At 45.3% G+C, this 19,246-nt stretch overlaps 3 protein-coding genes across 2 annotated transcripts in view; 1 reads left to right on the top strand and 2 right to left on the bottom strand.

The window, feature by feature from the left end:
- Positions 1-19,246, top strand: part of LOC134396130 (zinc finger protein 420-like) — a 229,188-nt gene that overhangs the window by 120,929 nt on the left and 89,013 nt on the right. The window lies entirely within an intron of this gene.
- LOC134396135 (zinc finger protein 345-like) overlaps positions 1-19,246 on the bottom strand; it is a 133,137-nt gene that overhangs the window by 65,406 nt on the left and 48,485 nt on the right.
- On the bottom strand, positions 11,180-19,019 carry LOC134396219 (zinc finger protein 501-like). The gene is made up of 3 exons (XM_063122638.1): positions 18,954-19,019; positions 17,371-17,497; positions 11,180-13,406 (listed from the first exon to the last, which is right to left on the bottom strand). The coding sequence occupies exons 1-3, from the start codon at positions 19,014-19,016 to the stop codon at positions 12,046-12,048; spliced, it is 1,551 nt and encodes a 516-aa protein (XP_062978708.1). The 5' UTR covers positions 19,017-19,019; the 3' UTR covers positions 11,180-12,045.

Genomic DNA, 19,246 nt, shown 5'->3' on the forward strand with positions numbered 1-19,246 from the left:
AACTAACATTTAAAACTGCTACTGAAGTAAATGACTGAGCTTCCACCTGGGATTTATTTTCAAGAGACCAGTGGTCGCCTATGTTAGTTTCCACTTACCAGTCAGTAAAGTTGAGGGAGAATGGCAGAATCACTGTGTTTTTCCATTGGTTATTGAGCATAAAGCTGACGAAGGATATGCAATTCATCCTCAGCCTGTTAAAAAGCTATTGAGTCTCACTGTGGGTGGGAGCCATTTGATAAGAGTTCTTGAGAGCTTTGGATTATTCATTCCTACTTGTTTATGCAGTTGGAATGTGTCCAGGTGACGTAATAGGGGAGCATTTGCCTCTCCAATATTATCTCACGGGATGGATGTTTTCTGGTGGACTCTTCATTGCAGTGCTTTGGATTGGCCTATTTTTTTAATAATATACACAGCCTATGATTCTGCATCGTGGCTCAGGGGGCTAGGGGATTTTTGCAAACTCCTGGCTGGCTGCATTGGCAACTGATTTGGGAAAGGTAGGAGAGGATTGATAATGGGATTATGGAAGTCACATACTTCCAAAGGGAATATTTTAATAGGGTCACTACCTGCTAGGTCTGTCTGTTTTTGAGGCCTGGCATTTTCACATCTTGAACATTTCTTTCTGTTTCCTTCTGAATGTTGTTGTGTCATCTCCTCTATACTGCCCAATAGCCAAAGCTTTCTGGGTGGTTTACAACAATTCATAAGCTAATAAAATGCAACATAAAAATACACTGCTATTGCTGAACGTCGTCGTCATCATCATCATCATCATATAATATTTCTTACCCACCTCTCCCTTTGGATCGAGGCAGGGAACGACGTTGGTACAGGAATCAACACATCTTAAAAATTCTTGATTTTACATTGTCTGGGTAGGCCTGCCGGAAAAGGCTAGTCTTCAAAGCTGCCTTAAAATCACACAGAGAGTTAATTTTATGAATCTCCTCCGGCAGGCCGTTCCACAATCCAGGGGTGACAGAAGAAAAGGTCCTCTGGGAAACTGATGTCAGCCTAGTTTTAGCTGGCTGAAGAAAGTTCTCCCCAGAGGACCTGAGTGTGCGAGGTGGAATGTATGGGAGAAGGTGATCTTGCAATTAACCTGGACCCAAACCATTTAGGGCTTTAAAGGTAATTACCAACACTTTGTATTTAAGGATGTATACTGTACAAATATGTCATCCAATAATTCAAAAAGTTACATGAATGGGTCAGATAGATTCTGCACCCCAAAACCAAAATTAAGCCCATCTAAGGATCCAGAGATGCGTTGCCTGCTACTGACAATGAGAACTGTACAAAGCCACTGAATAAACAAGGGATTATGGAAGGGAGTTGAAAATGGAAAGTCTGCTATAAGTTTCATTGGAGCTTTGTGAATACCTGCAGTAGTAGGATTTTTTCTCTGCCTGTTTTTTTGCCAAACTGTTCGAGTTTAATGTAAGAAGAGCCCTGCTGGATCAGGCCAAGGGTCCATCTAGTCCAGCACTCTGTTCATACAGTGGCCAACCAGACATCAGCCAGGGACCCACAAGGAGGACATGGTGCAACAGCACCCTCCCACCCATGTTCCCCAGCAACTAGTATATACAGGCTTATTGCCTCCTTCTGACAAAGGAGTCAGACCTTTATATTTGATTTTAAGAGAATTATTTTAAAAACTTGGACTGTGACCCAGAATGCCCAGTTATCTCCTTGAGAAGGAGGCTGCTCTGCTAAAAAAATAATAATAATAGAGCAGTAAAGAGAGAAATCCATCTTTCATATATTTCTGTGATCCTGGGCTTAGTTTTTCTGAAATGATTTGTACTGTTATGGGAAGCAGGTTTAGGAATGTACCTCTTTCTGCCCCACCACCTTTATTTTAATTTATTTTAATTTAATGTATTTATTAAAACATTTGTATCCTGCTCTATACTACCGGGATCTCATAGCAGTGTACAAATAAAATCAGAACAGTGGAAACATAAATAATATACACAGCTAAAAAACATATTAGCTGTGGACATGTACTTATCTCAGGAAGGTGGGTATCCTCAGAAAAAGCAGATACTGGGCATTTTACAGCATAACTGAGCCAAAGAAAATGTGCCTTATGCTAATTTTGTCTTAAGTAAATGTTATACTACATGGTTGGTTTTATTTTTATTTATTTTTAACAGAACACCAACAGGTCTGAGAAGAAGGTGCTAAGAAACCTAATTAATGTTGGATGTTTGTTTGCTTCGTGCTAAGAAGGATTAGCAAAATACTGAGTGAAGTGTAGTTCACATCATGAATGAACTTGCTAAGAAATGACTATTGTTGAATATATGCTACTTGCTCTGTTATTAAAAAAAGAAAAAGCAGTTTGTCCCCATTATCCAGCATTAATGATTAACTTAACACACGATATGATCAAAAAGATAAGGTTCTGGGCTTATATAGTCCTCTACTCTGAAATGGCACAATGCTCCTGAGCAAATGTGTTAAGGGATGTCACATTATGAGTTGAGTTTGAAATGTGAAAATCTGGGCATCTGCAGATTTTTTTTTAATTCAACAGGGTTGCCATTATTGGGGCTGTGCATGCTCCCCCCGATTCGCCTTGGAGGCCAGTTCGGAGCCCCCGAAACAGCCCTGATTTGACTTGGGGTGCTTCAAGGGTTGCCTGCCTCGCCTCGGTGCTGAAGCCTCGGAGAGATTTGGGCCCCCCAAGGTGACTTGGCCTTAGAATCATAGAATCAGAATAGCAGAGTTGGAAGGGACCTACAAGGCCATCGAGTCCAACCCCCTGCTCAATGCAGGAATCCACCTTAAAGCATCCCTGACAGATGGCTGTCCAGCTGCCTCTTGAAGGCTTCTGGTGTGGGAGAGCCCACAACCTCCTTAGGTAACTGATTCCATGTAAGTCCCTGGGTAATGGCTGCGCAGGCAGCACCCAGAAAAGCTGGTAGCAAGGCCAGCCGTGAGTCCATTGGACTCCCCTCCCTCCTCCCGCTCACCTGCCGCCACCGCCATTGCCTCCTCACTCCTGCCGCCATCACCGCCGTCTCCTCCTCTGCTCCTGTCACCATCGCCACCTCCTCTTCCTTGCTCCTGCCACCATTGCTGCCTCTGAGAACCAGGCTGCGATTTTAAGATATCGCGGGGGATCTAATTAGTACTTCTGTGGCCACCATAGTTTGTGACCATAGAGGTACGAATCAGAGCCCCCACGATATCTTAAAATCGCGGCCTGGTTCTCAGATGTGGCAGTGGTGGTGGCTGCGACAATGGCAGCAGGTGAGCAGGGAGAGAGTGGCCCAGTGCTGCTCTGAAGTGTGCCAAGGCGCCCCAAAGCTGATCAACTTTGGGGTGCCTTGGGCTGACCCAGAACCAACTTGGAACCTAGGCAAGGTGGGCCGAATCAACCCGCTTTGCCTCAGTTTCGGGGATTCGGCCCTTAGGCGGTGCACAGCCCTAGCCATTATTATCATCATCATCTAACGTATCAGAAATATAGCAACTGTGGCAGGGTGGAGTGGCTGCTAAATGACGTGATACACCTTAAGACTAGGCAGGGGGCGAGGGGTGTAAGAGTATGGGCCTGTTCAGAAGGTACCTTAAACCATGGCTTTAACCACAGTGAATAAGGTCCCTTTAACCCTCAGATGGTCAAGCAGTGAGATCTTTTCTCTGCATCTCTCTGGAGGACTGGAAGCATTGGTTTTTGGCTACCACCACCACCACGATACTGACAGTGATTTTCTTGTCTAGTTTTGGATTTATTTTCCCCCCAGGGGCGGGTGTTAGGGGAGAGAAATCATCTTGCAATTTTGTTCCTGGTTGTAAAATGCTGTTCTGTGGTTTGAGGCTGTTCTTGCCAGGAAGTTCAGCCCAGGAAATTGAGATTTTGGAGGGCTGAGCTGAGGGGAGAGCAAACTACCATGCAGTCCTATTCAGAAGGAGAATCCCATTGAGTTTCATTCAGCCTTACTCTCCATTAAGGGCATATAGCAGCCTTCCCTGCCCTGGATCCTTTGGACTACAACTGCCATTATACATCTCCCATTATAGAATCATAGAATAGCAGAGTTGGAAGGGGCCTATAAGGCCATTGAGTCCAACCCCCTGCTCAATTGAGAAATCCATCCTAAAGCGTACTTGACAGATGGCTGTCCAGCTGCCTCTTGAATGCCTCTGGTGTGGGAGAGCCCACGACCTCCCTAGGTAACTGGTTCCATTGTCGTACTGCTCTAACAGTCGGAAAGTTTTTCCTGATGTCCAGCCGGAATCTGGCTTCCTGTCACTTGAGCCCGTTATTCCGTGTCCTGCACTCCATGATGCAGACAGTTCAGAACAATCTCAGCGTGGCTCAGAAACAGCAGAGCCAATGGTATCATCACAACACTCTCGCACGCCTTCGCTTGTGGGAGCTTGATGCATTGCCTCAATAAACTGGCTGTTTGGATCTTACCCGCCTTGTCCATCTCACATTGACTCTTGGTTGGACAACGAACTCCCTACCCAGGGAGGAGCAGCATTCCCACTCTTACCACACTATTGGCTTGTTCTCTCAGAGCTTTCAAACGGCTGTCAGTTTGTAACTCTCGTTTGAATGCACTTGAATCAGAGAACCTTGTTGCCTCCATAGAAGATATAGTAACGGGTTTTCCTGCCTTTTCTGTGGTATTCCTGGCAACACTGTTATCTCTCTCCTCAGCTTGGCTGACTTCCCACAAAGGAGCTATGTTGTTTGGGGCCTCTTTTGCTGGCTCTGCACTCTTGTCCCTTTGACTCCTAGTGACTATTTAAATTTTCACTCCCCCTCCCAACAGAATTAACTACTTAACAGCCTTATCATACAAAGTCTAAACAACCCTGTAATGCTGCCCCTGTAATGACGTCGAAGTGGACTCCATCTTGCATGTACTATTTTACTGCAATTACTATCAAGAGGCCAGGAAAAATGTAATATGTCCTATTATACAGCGTTTCCCCGGTCACTGTCCTGAGTCCCATGATTATTTTACTTCAGGGCACCTGCTGTATCAGGGCTGCAGCTTCTCCTTACCGCCGTGTGTCTTCACAGCCAGCAGCTTCGATAGATAACACCATCAGATCAAGCACTGTTTGTAGAATGTTTCCCAACGGTGGGGGAGAGGAATGCAGAGGAGTCCGACAACTCCGAGCTGAGCAATTAAACAAATTCCAGAGGCTAGCTTTCCTCATGTAAAAAGCACTAATAATAATGCCAAGATAAAATCGAACTTCAAACAATAGGGTAAATGAATTAAGATAAAAAGAGTAAAATTAGGCGAGCTAACAGACTGCGTGTGTGCTGCCTCGCCCAACCGGAACCGGAACTCCTCCAGCTCCTTCAGGACACCAATAAACCTATTACTGCGCAAGAGGCCAATTTTTTGAATTTGGCTATTCTCATCAGACCACTCATTATTTTAAACCTACTGATTAGCATTTTTACAGAATTTGTATCCTTTCTTTTTTCCATCATGTATTTTTTTATTAACGTCTGTGTACTTGGCTGCTGTAACAATGGTCTGTTGACTGTAAATAAAGATTGATTGATTGATACATAACAGATAAATGGAATAAAACTGAAGCATCAAAGCAAGCAACCCCCAGGGTTTTTCTGGGTAACTAGATCCTGGAAGTTCCCCTAGTTTTCTGGATAACTAGGGGAAGTGGGGACCCCTGTAATGCCTTTCTGTGACCGAATCCTCTTCCTGGACTGTTTACGCTGGAGCCTCTGGCCCACAGGAGGCAGAGGGAATCCACCATCTCAGGCAGCAGAGCAAGAGTGGTAAATGGCCTGTTCCCCCTGTCAGGTGGTCCTGCTGCCACTGTGCTTGCCCGCCCCATCTCCCACCCCTCTCCCTTCTACCCCATTGCTGCTGCCACATACCATGCAGATCCCCACACCTACAGTTAAAATCACAGGAAGAAACATTAACAATCTCAGATATGCAGAGGACACCACTTTGATGGCTGAAAGCGAGGTGGAGCTGAGGAGCCTTATGACGAAGGTGAAAGAAGAAAGTGCAAAAGCTGGGTTGCAGTTAAACCTAAAAAAAAAACCAAGATTATGGCAACCAGCTTGATTGATAACTTGCAAATAGATGGAGAAAACGTGGAGGCAGTGACAGACTTTGTATTTCTGGGCGCAAAGATTACTGCAGACGCTGACTGCAGCCAGGAAATCAGAAGACGTTTACTTCTTGGGAGGAGAGCAATGACAAATCTCGATAAAATAGTTAAGAGCAGAGACACCACACTGACAACAAAGGTCTGCATAGTTAAAGCAATGGTATTCCCCGTAGTAACCTATGGCTGCGAGAGCTGGACCATAAGGAAGGCTGAGCGAAGGAAGATAGATGCTTTTGAACTGTGGTGTTGGAGGAACATTCTGAGAGTGCCTTGGACTGCAAGAAGATCAAACCAGTCCATACTCCAGGAAATAAAGCCAGACTGCTCACTTGAGGGAATGGTATTAAAGGCAAAACTGAAGTACTTTAGCCACATAATGAGAAGACAGGATACCCCGGAGAAGAGGCTGATGCTAGGGAAAGTGGAAGGCAAAAGGAAGAGGGGCCGACCAAGGGCAAGATGGAGGGATGATATTCTGGAGGTGACAGACTTGACCTTGGGGGAGCTGGGGGTGGCGACAGCCGACAGAAAGCTCTGGCATGGGCTGGTCCATGAAGTCACAAAGAGTCGGAAACGATTGAACGAATAAACAACAAACAGGTGATCTCCAGGGATGGCCCCTCCCACACTGCCTGTTCCTGAGAAGGGACCCCCTCAGAGGCAGGAATTTGGGCCTAGCTGGGTCCCTGACCAGCCATACTCAGTGGTGGGTGGTGGCACTGATTTGAGCGGGGCTATGAGACCATCTTGGGTTTTAGTCAAAAGCAGACAAAACTCCATAGGAGTTATCCCCAAAAGAGGTTCAGCACCTTGGACAGCGCAAGAGTCCTGGCTGGTTCTGACTTCTCAGCTGTGGAAACGCCCCTCTCTCCATTGCACACGTCCCCGAATTTCTAGTAACTTGTCTTAAGGGTGCTCTCCTGGCTCCTCTGATATTGCAAATGGGTGCAGCAAAAAAGGGTGGACCCTAGATCACCCTTAAAACAACTTGCTGGAGAGTTGGGGAGGTGTGCAATGGAAGTGGGGGGGGGACCCCCAAAGGTCAGTTTAACACTGCAAACCCTGAGGATCTCCTTAAGTAGAGGAGCCATGCTGGATCAGACCAACGTTCTGGGAAGACCAACCAAGATGGCTGCAGTGTTGCTACTGCCTGGTGGCAGAGAGAGTTAACAAGAACTGTTCTCAAGGACTATTTCTGGGGGGTGGGGGGACAGTTTGTTAGGCACTTCCCCAGAAAACAGCACCTGGGTGATTATCAGTGTGGCTCAAGGCCATTTGCAAGGATGGTGCTGACTGACTTCAGCTGTGGGGAAAGCGGCCTGGTGGGAAAGGCTCCTTTCCCAAAAGGGAGGGAGATCTGAGGCTTGAGAGGGGGTTGGGATTGGCCAAGGTGGGTCATGATACCGGCTGAACGTCTTGTCACCTTTGGGCGTGATTTATGGTGGATTAATGTTTTAGTGCTGCTATACACCTAAATCTTCTCCCCGCTGCCTCCCCATGTCTGTGTTTTTAAGTGCATGTTTGACTGAGGCCTTGCGTGATTAGTTTTAGAGTTTTTAATAAGCTGCTTTCCTTAGTCTACTGTGTGTTTATTCTTCAAAAGGCTGGCTGTTGCTGTCTTGGCATGGGGCTAGGGAGGTGGGAGTCTAGGAAACTGGATGGTTGGTCCAAAGACTACCTTGCAGGGAAGACAGGTGGACCCTGGGCTTTCCTTCACAGGTTCCATCTAGTCCAGCATTCTGTTCACACTGACCAAACCACTGTTGACCAAGAACCCACAAGCAGGACTCGAGTGCAAGGGCAGTCTCCCGCCCATGTTCCCCAGCAACTGGTGTGCATAGGTTTACTGCCTGTGGACTGGAGGTAGGATCTTGCCAAGGGGGCAATGAGGTCCCCTTCCCTGCACTTGTCAAAAGCTGTGAAACTAGCTTCTCTTTCCCTTTGACAGCTCCAACATACAAGCCAAGACTATTTATAGGTTGACAGCCTTAGGGGTGCACTTTTGCAATGGTGAAAAACTGGCAGGGGGTGGGTGGGTGGAATAATAACAAAATAACAAAAATAAATACCTGGCACTGAAAAGATAAAAATATTAATGGAACCAATTGTGCAAATATTGGGACCAACCCCCCGCGCCATTTAAAAAACCAATCTTCGGGAAATAAAAAGGGAGCACAGAGCAGGGAAAGGGAGGGGACAGGTAGACAAGACAGGTTCTGCTGATACGGAGTGGACTGAAATTCGGCAACTGTAGACATCAGGTAGGTCTCTAAAGCCAAGGGTCACTCCAGACATTGATTTGGTTCTACCATACCTTTGCTAGAGGAATCCTCCTCAGAGAAAGAATCATAGAATCATAGAACAGCAGAGTTGGAAGGGGCCTACAAGGCCGAGTCCAACCCCCTGCTCATTTGGAAGCTATACTTCTATTTATGCAGCCCAAAATAGCATTTGCCTTTCTTGCAGCCATATCACACTGTTGGCTCATATTCAGCTTGCGATCTACAACAATTCCAAGATCCTTCTCGTTAGTAGTATTGCTGAGCCAAGTATCCCCCATCTTGTAACTGTGCATTACATATAAATGTAATAAATAAATATCCCAATTTTTGGTGAAAGAGACCCTATTCTTAAGTTTCCCAACTAAGAGCTGCCCTACTGGAACAGGTTAAAGCTTCACACAGGGCAGCCTCCTGCTTGCAAGGAAACATACATGTTTATTCCCCCAGAAACTGGGATTGACTGGTTTTGCTCTGTTGATCTTTCTCCACCCCCCTCATTTGTCCTTCATCTTTTTTATCCTGGCTTTTTAAAAACACCTCTTTTTATTCTCTTTCATTTTTACTTCCCCATTAATAACGACAATTAGTCTCTTTCTTGAACAGGGGCTCTTCTACATGGCTCTCTGCACATGACAGCACTGGAATATCTGTGCAGCACAGGGACGGCCATTTTGCCTCCTTGAACCACTGTCCCTGCTCCAATCAAAACCTCAGCTTCTCTTGCATGAGAATGAAGGCTTAGCAACTGCCCACCCACCCTGCTCTGATACTGGTGAAGTTATTTTCGCACCTGAGGAAAGAAATATCACACCCTCCCTAGCAGTAAAAACCCCAAAAACCACAAAGACTACAAAAAATAAAAATTATATTAAATAACGTTTTGCTGCCCTTTCAGGACAGCCCAAATCGATTGCCTGAAGCAGTCCCTTCATAGAATCATAGAATAGCAGAGTTGGAAGGGGCCTACAAGGCCATCTAGTCCAACCCCCTGCTCAATGCAGGAATCCACCTTAAAGCATCCCTGACAGGTGGTTGTCCAGCTGCCTCTTGAAGGCCTCTAGTGTGAGAGAGTTACAAATATCCATATTTGGTGGGATACATACCCATCCACAGGCTTGTGGTTGAAGACAGAATAATAATGTGGGGCAGGACCAACACACACATACACACACCTGCTTTGGGGTTCCTCCTCCCCACCCCAGAGTCCTGATACAATCATGGGAGATGGCAGATCATAGAATTATAGAATAGCAGAGTTGGAAAGGGCCTACAAGGCCATCGAGTCCAACCCCCTGCTCAATGCAGGAATCCACCCTAAAGCATCCCTGACAGATGGTTGTCCAGCTGCCTCTTGAAGGCCTCTAGTGTGGGAGAGCCCACAACCTCCCTAGGTAACTGATTCCATTGTCGCACTGCTCTAACAGTCAGGAAGTTTTTCCTGATGTCCAGCCAGAATCTGGCTTCCTTTAACTTGAGCCCGTTATTCCGTGTCCTGCACTCTGGGAGGATCGAGAAGAGATCCTGGCCCTCCTCTGTGTGACAACCTTTTAAATATTTGAAGAGTGCTATCATGTCTCCCCTCAATCTTCTCTTCTCCAGGCTAAACATGCCCAGTTCTTTCAGTCTCTCTTCATAGGGCTTTGTTTCCAGACCCCTGATCATCCTGGTTGCCCTCCTCTGAACACACTCCAGCTTCACCCTGCCTCAGCCTTGCCTTTCAATCCAAGGTTATTATTGGAGACATGCTTCATTTTCTATTCCATAATATTTTACCCTGACGTGTTTTTTTTTCTCTAGCCAGGATTTGTTGTGGTGGTTTAATGCCTCTTTTTAGTTCTTCCCTCTCCCTCCGCCTTGGACAGTCTCTCCTCCCTGTGTCTCTCTCTGCAGGAGTGCATCATCAGAAAGCCGAGGCAACACTGGGCTGGATGAAGATATTTTGCTTTTTCCCCCTCTGCCAAAGCGCACAGGAGCCAAAGCTGAAGGCTGGTGCATTTGGCACCAGAAACACAAATAATCCCTCAAGTGCCTCCCATGCTCCCTGGCAGAGAAAAAACACATTTAGAGTTTATTAAATAATGAAGGACTTGAGGCCCCTCCAGGATCCCCCAACTCAGCTGCCTGAGGCACCCCCCCTCACTTTGCCACGTGGTCTTGGGATGGCAGGGGGGAGCTCGTCTCTCTCCGCCCAGCATCGTCGGCTTTGCTCAGTGCATCCAATGCAGCAGAGACCGAGGGAGCATCTCAACAAGGCAATCAACAAGGCAAGGCTACATATTGTTCAAGAGCTGTGGGGGTGCACTTCTGCAACTGTGAAAAACCAGCAAAGGAGGATGAGGATACTAGTAAAATAACAAATACATTTCCATAAATACCTGGAATTGAAGAAATAATAATAATAATAATAATAATAATAATAATAATAATAATAATAATAATAATAATAATAATGATGGCCCCATATGCATGAATGCCTGTGTCAAAGGGAGGGGGGAACCCCAGAAGCCTGGGAAAGAAAATGGGATCTCAGGATGGACCGACAAGGCGGGTTCTGCTGCACAGGACCCAGGGGATACCAAGCGAAGGACTGAAATTTGGCACAATTGTAGACATCAAGAAGACCTCTAAAGCCAAATTATTAAATCAGGAGGTGTCGTTATTATAAAATTTGGAGACTTAATTCTTCCGGAACGCTTTTTTCTACTTGCCTTAACCAAAGCAGCAATCCCTTCTCCCTTTAATGAAGCATTATCTTAGTATTGCTAATTACACATATTTATTCAGTGTTGGAATGCATTTTGTTTCTTAACCCTTCTACAAAAAATAATGAAATATTTATAAAAGAATTTTGAAATGCACTTCACTGAGAAAATACATCCAACCCAGTATTCTTGGATTATTTACAGTCCGAACATATTTTTCAATATGATTTTTTCTTACATCATTTCCCAAGATGATAAAAGAGAAAATGTTGTTTACGTAAGTTTCTTTGTGGTCTCTTCATTTGAGCACATTAATAGTCTCATTGGTTTGGCATCTCCTAAGCTGGTCTTCCTAAGTTGGTCTTCTAATGTGAAATAAAGCTTGAGTGTAAATGAATCTCATTTCACGATCCCAAAGGTTCCTATGGTTTTTCCCTGGTGTAAGATATTAGATGAGAAGTAAGATAAAATATAGTGTTTTCAGTTTTAAAAGTTCTTCCCTGCATGATTTATTTGATGAAAACCAAGGAGTTTGTTTCTACTGAAGCTTTTTCATCTTTTAAGCATTTCGATGGCTTCTCCGCTGAGTTAATTCTTTCATGCAAACTGAGATTTCTCTTTTGAGAGAAGATCTTCCCACTTTCCAAACAATGAGACAGTTTCTTCTCTGTATGAGTTCTTTGATATAAAGACTGATCTCTTCCGGCAGGCCTATCCAGTGGAACTTAAAGATGTTTTTAGAATGTTTTTAGGATGTTTAATGTATATTATGTTCTCATCAGATTTATATATTTTATATTTTCTGTTGTTCCCCACTTCAATCAAAATGGAGAGGTGGGTAAGAAATAAATTTATTTTTATTATTTGATGAGAAATAAAATGACTCTTTACAGTGACGCTCTTTCCACACTCCAAACAATAAATTAGCTTTTCCCTGTGTGAGTTCTTTGATGTCGAGTAAGATTTGTCTTGTGACTGAATCTTTTTCCACACTCAAGACAATGATATGGTTTCTCCCCAGTGTGAGTTCTTTGATGAGTAATGAGTTTACTCTTCACACTGAAGCTCTTTCCACAGTTCAAGCAATAATGTAGCTTTTGCCCTGTGTGAGTTCTTTGATGTTGAGTAAGACTTGCCTTGTGACTGAATCTTTTTCCACATTCCAAACAATGATATGGTTTCTCCCCTCTGTGAGTATTTTGATGAGATGAGAGTTGTGTCTTCCAACGGAAGCTCTTTCCACACTCCAAGCATTCATGTGGTTTCTCTCCTGTGTGAGTTCTTTGATGAGTAGTGAGAGAATGCTTTGCAATGAAATTCTTTCCACACTCCAAACAATGATATGGTTTCTCCCCTCTGTGAGTATTTTGATGAGATGAGAGTTGTGTCTTCCAACAAAAGCTCTTTCCACACTCCAAGCATTTATATGGTTTCTCCCCTGTGTGAGTTCTTTGATGAGTAGTGAGAGAATGCTTCGCAGTGAAATTCTTTCCACACTCCAAACAATGATATGGTTTCTCCCCTCTGTGAGTATTTTGATGAGAGGAGAGTTGTGTCCCCCAACGGAAGCTCTTTCCACACTCCAAGCATTTATATGGTTTCTCTCCTGTGTGAGTTCTTTGATGAGTAGTGAGAGAATGCTTTGAAATGAAATTCTTTCCACACTCCAAACAATGATATGGTTTCACCCCTGTGTGCGTTTTTTGATGTCGAGTGAGACTTGTCTTGTGACTGAATCTTTTTTCACACTCCAAACAATGATATGGTTTCTCCCCTATGTGCATTGTTTTATGAGTAATGAGACAACTCTTTGCACTGAAGCTCTTTCCACACTCCAAGCAATAATATAGTTTCTCCCCTGTGTGACTTGTTTGATGTTGCGTGATGTTTATCTTTTGACTGAAGTTCTTCCCACATTCCACACGATGATATGGTTTTCCTGTGTGAATTCTTTGATGAGAAATGAGGTGTATCTTGTGACTGAAACTCTTTCCACAACCCTTGCATTTATATGGTTTCTTCAATGTGGGAATTTTGCAATAAGCTTTAATTTTGAATTCAGTATTCAAAGTTTTCCTTCTAATTGGGAACTTATTATTTTCTGGTCTTTCTTCTTGGATTGCGACATCCTCGTAGTTATTGGCCTGACAAGGAAAGGAATTATTCCTCATGTTCCAATTTGCTCCATCTTGCTGTCTCCCCTCTTTGCTGTTTGTATGTCTTTCTTCCTTCGATAGCATTCCCGATGCTTCTCTCTCATTCTCTGCTTCCCAATAGTCACCATCTGGAACAAAGACAAGAAATTTGTGAAAGCCTGTATTAGCAAATAGAACCTGAAATAGAATCATAGAATAGCAGAGTTGGAAGGGGTCTACAAGGTCATCAAGTTCAAACCCCTGCTCAATACAGGAATCCACCCTAAAGCATCCCTGACAGATGGTTGTCCAGCTGCCTCTTGAAGGCCTCTAGTGTGGGAGAGCCCAAGACCTGTAACTTGAGCCCGTTATTCCATGTCCTGCACTCTGGGAAGGATCGAGAAGAGATCCTGGCCCTCCTCTGTGTGACAACCTTTTAAGTATTTGAAGAGTGCTATCATGTTTCCCCTCAATATTGAGCAACTTAATAAATTTTGATTAAAGGAAGAACTAAAAAAAATAGATTGGTTACAGTTCTTACCATGTGTTTACCTGCTTGTGTTGACTGCCACCAAATGTGGTAACATGGTACAATGCTTTTGATTGAGCCCATGGAGACCTAGGTACAGGTTTCAGCTGAGAAATTAAATGTACGGTGTCTTTCTGGGCCGGTTACTCTCTCTCAGCCACCTAACCCCACAGGCTTGTTATCCAGCTCCTCGTCAGTAAGGCAGATATCACAGACTCCAGTGATATTTGGCAACCATGGACACAGTTCCTTTCCGAAGCCCTTCCCAGTGCCAAAGCGGGAAAAGGAAGGCAAAGTCCTCTTACCTATTAGCCCCAATGGTCACTGATTATTTATTTATTTATTTATTTATTTATTTAAGCATTTAATACCACCATTCAGCCAAACAAGTCTCTCATGGTGGCTTACAAAAATATTTCTTGACAGTCCCTGCCCACAGGTTTACAATCTAAAAATCATGACATAAAAGAAAAGGGGATTGGGAGGGAAGAGGAGGGGGAAAAGAAAAGCACATTCAGGCACTTCATTCTTAGGGCCTTGCTAGACCTGCCGGCTTACGCCGGCAGGGAGGCGGGGCCGAGGCGCGCTGAAGTTAGCGCGCCTCCCCCAGGCTACCAGACGTACGACGCGCAGGGACGTCGCGTCCCTGCGGCGTCCGCCATTTTTTAAATTTTTTTTAAAGGGGCCGGGTGCGGCCCGAAGACTCCGGAGAGGTAAGTGGGGGTTTTTTGGTTTTTTTACCGGGGGGGGGGGGCGAAGGCTGGGAGGGTGGGTGCCAGGGTGGGTGGCATGGGGGGAGGGTGGGGGCGATTGCGCCACGCGCCGCCCGAGCCCGGGCAATGCCCCCCCCTATAGTAGCGCTGTGCCCGAGCCCCCCCCCGCCGATGGGCACAGCGCTACTATAGGCGCTGTGCCAGGTCCGCGGCTTTTCGTGGCTCCTCGCGAGTAAGCGAGGAGCCGCGAAAAGCTGCGGAAGTCCCTAGACGTTCCCCAGCTCCGGCCTGAGGCCGGAGCTGGGGAAAAGGCGCGCCATAAGCGAATTCGCTTATGGCGCGTTGGAGGAGGCCTCAGCGCGGCCTGTCTCCGGATTCCCCTGTGCGTCATCTGGACGCACAGCAGGGAAGCCGGGACAGAAGGCGTGCTAAGGCCTCGTCTAGGAAGGCCCCTGGTTACAAAGTTCAGCAGTGACAGTTGGTAGCAGGAGGGGGGGGCTCTCAGCTGGAGCTGGACCCAGGCACGATAGAGAGGTGCCTGGCTGCTGCTTCCTCCCCGTGTCACTCACATAAAGTCAGATCTGGCACTGATAAGCTAATGAAAAGTGCAGACCTAACCTTCCAAGTAGAGGACAGCCCTGCAGTGTCTTCCCTGAGATAAGTAAATTACCACCTTAGGTGCCAGACCAGGAGTTTCCTAACCTTTCAGGAAAGATACAGTCTTGAATAACTGCAGGCTCTGCCCCTCTGTTAATGAGTGCTCATCCCAAATTGCCCACTTTTAACATTTGAGATGGCTCTGGCAAGGTGTTCTCTGAACCCCATTATCTTTCTGCATGGAGCGGGTCTTGTCAACACCTGGGAATCTTTCCTTAACTCCTTGTAGCTTTGAAATATCAGACTGGCACCCTTTGTGCCCCTGAAGGTTCTGTGCGAACCGGAGAAAGATGCAGAGTTTCTTGCCTTCCGTGTGCTTACTTACTATAGCAGTGGCATTTGTAGCTGTTGGAACGGTTCCAACCTAGATCTATGCTACAGAAACAATCTTGGTCTCCTGGGCTATCCAGTCATGGCAGGATCCCACTTGCTTTTCAGAGTGTGGCAAACCCTGGAGTTGTTTTGTTCTCAGCCAGAGAGAATCAGGTCTCTTTCTAATCCCCCCACCCCAGTTGGGAAGGATGACAATTCTGGGCTCCACAAGTCAAGAAGGACGCAGACAAGCTGGAGCGTGTTCAGAGGAGGGCAACCAGGATGATCAGGGGTCTGGAAACAAAGCCCTATGAAGAGAGACTGAAAGAACTGGGCATGTTTAGCCTGGAGAAGAGAAGATTGAGGGGAGACATGAGAGCACTCTTCAAATACTTGAAAGGTTGTCACACACAGGAGGGCCAGGATCTCTTCTCGATCCTCCTAGAGTGCAGGACATGGAATAATGGGCTCAAGTTACAAGAAGCCAGATTCCAGCTGGACATCAGGAAAAACTTCCTGACTGTTAGAGCAGTACAACAATGGAACCAGTTACCTAGGGAGGTCTTGGGCTCTCCCACCCTAGAGGCCTTCAAGAGGCAGCTGGACAACCATCTGTCAGATATGCTTTAGGGTGGATTCCTGCATTGAGCAGGGGGGTGGACTCGATGGCCTTATAGGCCCCTTCCAACTCTATGATTCTATGACATCTGGGTTTCTATGTGTGAAGAGAGACTGCAATTTGGGAGACAGAGATATGGGAGAAATAGCTGGGTTGGGATTCTGGAAACTCATTGCGTTTTGGGGTGCTGGATGCCTATCTAGAGACCTCTCCGTTGGCTTCAGTATGGCTGATCCGTCAGGCTTCTGGGATTCTATGATCCATCAGTTCTGTGTTTGTATTTCTGGAGCTCTAAGTGTTTCCTGTTGATTTCATCACCAAATACTTATTATTGTATTGATTCCATTGTCGTTTTCTAATATTTTGTCTCACCACTATTCGCTACTCTTGTGGATTTTTAGTTAATGGAAAGGCAGGACTAAAGATGTTTTCATAGATGAAAATAGGCAAATTCTGGTAGACTGGAAGCAATACTAATACTAATAATATATTTATTTATTTGTTACCCGCCTCTCCCTCTGGATCGAGGTGGGGTACAATACAAATGCAAACACCATAAAATACATATAACTAATTAAAACATGTAAAACTAATACATTATTAAAAGCAGCACATTATTTAAAAAAAAGGCATCTTAAAATTCAATTGGGTAGGCCTGCCGGAAGAGATCAGTCTTTATAGCTTCCTTAAATTCCAGAACACTATTAAGTTGACGAATCTCTCCTGGCAGGCCATTCCACAAACAGGGAGCAGCAGAAGAAAAGGTCCTCTGGGTAATAGTTGTCAGCCTTGTTTTTGTTGGCTGGAGTAAATTCTTCCCAGAGGACCTGAGTGTGCAGGGTGGATTGTACGGGAGAAGGCGATCCCGCAGGTAGCCTGGACCCAAACCATGTAGGGCGTTAAAGGTAATAACCAACACTTTATACTTCGCTCGGAAACTAATTGGCAGCTAGTGAAGAGATTTTAAAACTGGTGTAATGTGGTCACCCCTAGGTGTACCATACCGGTGACCAGCCTGGCTGCCAAACCATCTCCACATGGCTTTGCAGGGGAGGCCTTCAAGTCTGCCTTGAAATTGTGCGTGTTCAGGGCTGCCTTTCTCTAATCTGTGTTCCGCTTTTGGAATGCTGCCTTCTGAGGGCTGCGTCCTCAAAGACAGCCCCCAAATACAAAAAGTATAAATAATGTTGGATATGTGCGAACACATTGTAATACTACATTCCTCACCATTATTGCATTTGAAATCCAACAGTAAAAGTAAACAAGAAAACAAGGAGACTTACGGAGAGAGGCCACGATCCCAAGGATGTTCTCCGTGATTTGGCTGTGCAGGGCTCTCTGGTCAGGCTCCAGCAGGGCCCACTCCTCCTCCGTGAACCACACGGCAACTTCCTCGAAAGCCAACAGAGCCTGAATGAGAAAAGATGTTTCCTTCAGAAGGACAATGTAAAGTCATAGAATCATAGAATCATAGAGTTGGAAGGGGCCTACAAGGCCATCGAGTCCAACCCCCTGCTCAGTGCAGGAATCCACCCTAAAGCATCCCTGACAGATGGTTGTCCAGCTGCCTCTTGAAGGCCTCTAGTGTGGGAGAGCCCACAACAGCCCTAGGTAAATGAGGTGGGCTGGGCTGCAGATTGAAACTGGCTGGCTGTGAAAACCATTTGCTGTGAGACCAACAGCAGGAAACAACTCCGGCCCTCCTCTCTTGCTTGTGGGCTTCCCAAGAGGTATCTGCTTGGCCGCTCTGAGAAACGGAGCGGTGGGCTAGAGGGCCCTTTGGTCTCTTCCAGCAGGGCTCTCCGAATGGTCTTAGCATGACCAAAAGCAAACAGAGGGAGGGAGAGGTGTTCTGGCTAAAGAGGTAAAATTTAGGAAATTCTGAAGCCATGGAAAAAAAAATGGGTTTCCCTGTTTTTTTCCGGGGGGGTGGGGGGGAATTTTCGGAAAAATTGAAATAATGCAATATTAGCACTTTTTACAGATTGAAAGTCACTTTGTTACTTTAGGAACATAAAATGTAATTATGTCCAAGTTGGTTTGGCATAAAATTATTACGTTTGGTATATTAAAAGTACACTGTATTCAAACAATTATGACAAATTTAATTTACTTTTTTAATTCCCCCCCCCCCCCCCCGGTGTTTTTGGTAACAAATGGTGCTACAAGCTCCTGAACTGTTAGGAACACGTGAACTGTAAGGAACCTCTTTGGTTCTGCCAGTTTATGAGGAGCAGGGGAAAAAGAATTAAAAAAAACAACGGAAGAAACCGGCAACATTAGTATCAAAGAAAATTATTTATGTTTCCGCTAGTCCTCCACAGTGTCAAAACATAAAGCACCCATTCCCATAATAAGAACTGAGAAAAAGGGGGGAAACCAAGGTTCAGTGAATATGCATGAAATTTAATCAGACTCATTTTCTGACCTATAGCTATCACTATCAGTTTGAGTCTCTGCTTCCATGGAAGTGCTGCCCCCTAGAGGCAGAAAATCATCTTGCTCTTGCATTTGAGAGTTGTAGTCTCAGTTTGCAACCTAGGACTTGCTTGTCCTCGGGGCACAGACATTGTAATAATCTGATACTGTACAGTTTTTAGAAATCATTTGGAGAAGTAAATATCTGAACACCTTGTCTTAAACATTTTATTCATCATGCTGAAATAAAACATCCCATAATCCATTTTTTCTTCGTTTTTTCAATCTTTCGGGGGGAAACCCAAAAAGGGTTCGGGGGGAAAACGGAACACACACACACAAACACACAGAATTTTACTTTTTTCACATCTCTAGTTCTGGCTCAGGGAAGTGCGTAAGGGACGGAGGCACCCAGGCTGCTCCCTGCCCTCAGCATCTTTCTGCCTACCTGGTCCGGCTCCACTCCATCACAAAGAAGAAGGGACCTCTGAGTACCCATTTCCAGCGTCATTCTATCCCCTGCAACAGACAGAAGTGATACGAAGACAACAATGGCCCCATTCAGAAGACACCTTAAACCTTAATGGTGGTTAAGCCAGAAAGCTGGGTCATGTTCAGAAGACACCTTAAACCATGGCTTTAACCATGGTGGTTAAGCCAGAAAGCCAGATCGTGTTCAGAAGACACCTTAAACCAAGGCTTTAACTGTGGTGACTAAGGCAAAAAGCCTTATTCACTGTG

Source organism: Elgaria multicarinata, chromosome 3 (assembly GCF_023053635.1).
Source record: "Elgaria multicarinata webbii isolate HBS135686 ecotype San Diego chromosome 3, rElgMul1.1.pri, whole genome shotgun sequence".
Classification (NCBI taxonomy): Eukaryota; Metazoa; Chordata; class Lepidosauria; order Squamata; family Anguidae; genus Elgaria; species Elgaria multicarinata.

Coding starts and splice junctions, on each gene's coding strand:
- LOC134396219 (XM_063122638.1), bottom strand. CDS start 19,016: ATGACGCTGGAAATGGGTACTCAGAGGTCCCTTCTTCTTTGTGATGGA. Junction 17,498..18,953: donor ATGGAGTGGAGCCGGACCAG/GTAGGCAGAAAG, acceptor TTTCTCATTCAG/GCTCTGTTGGCTTTCGAGGA. Junction 13,407..17,370: donor TGGGATCGTGGCCTCTCTCC/GTAAGTCTCCTT, acceptor TCTTTGTTCCAG/ATGGTGACTATTGGGAAGCA.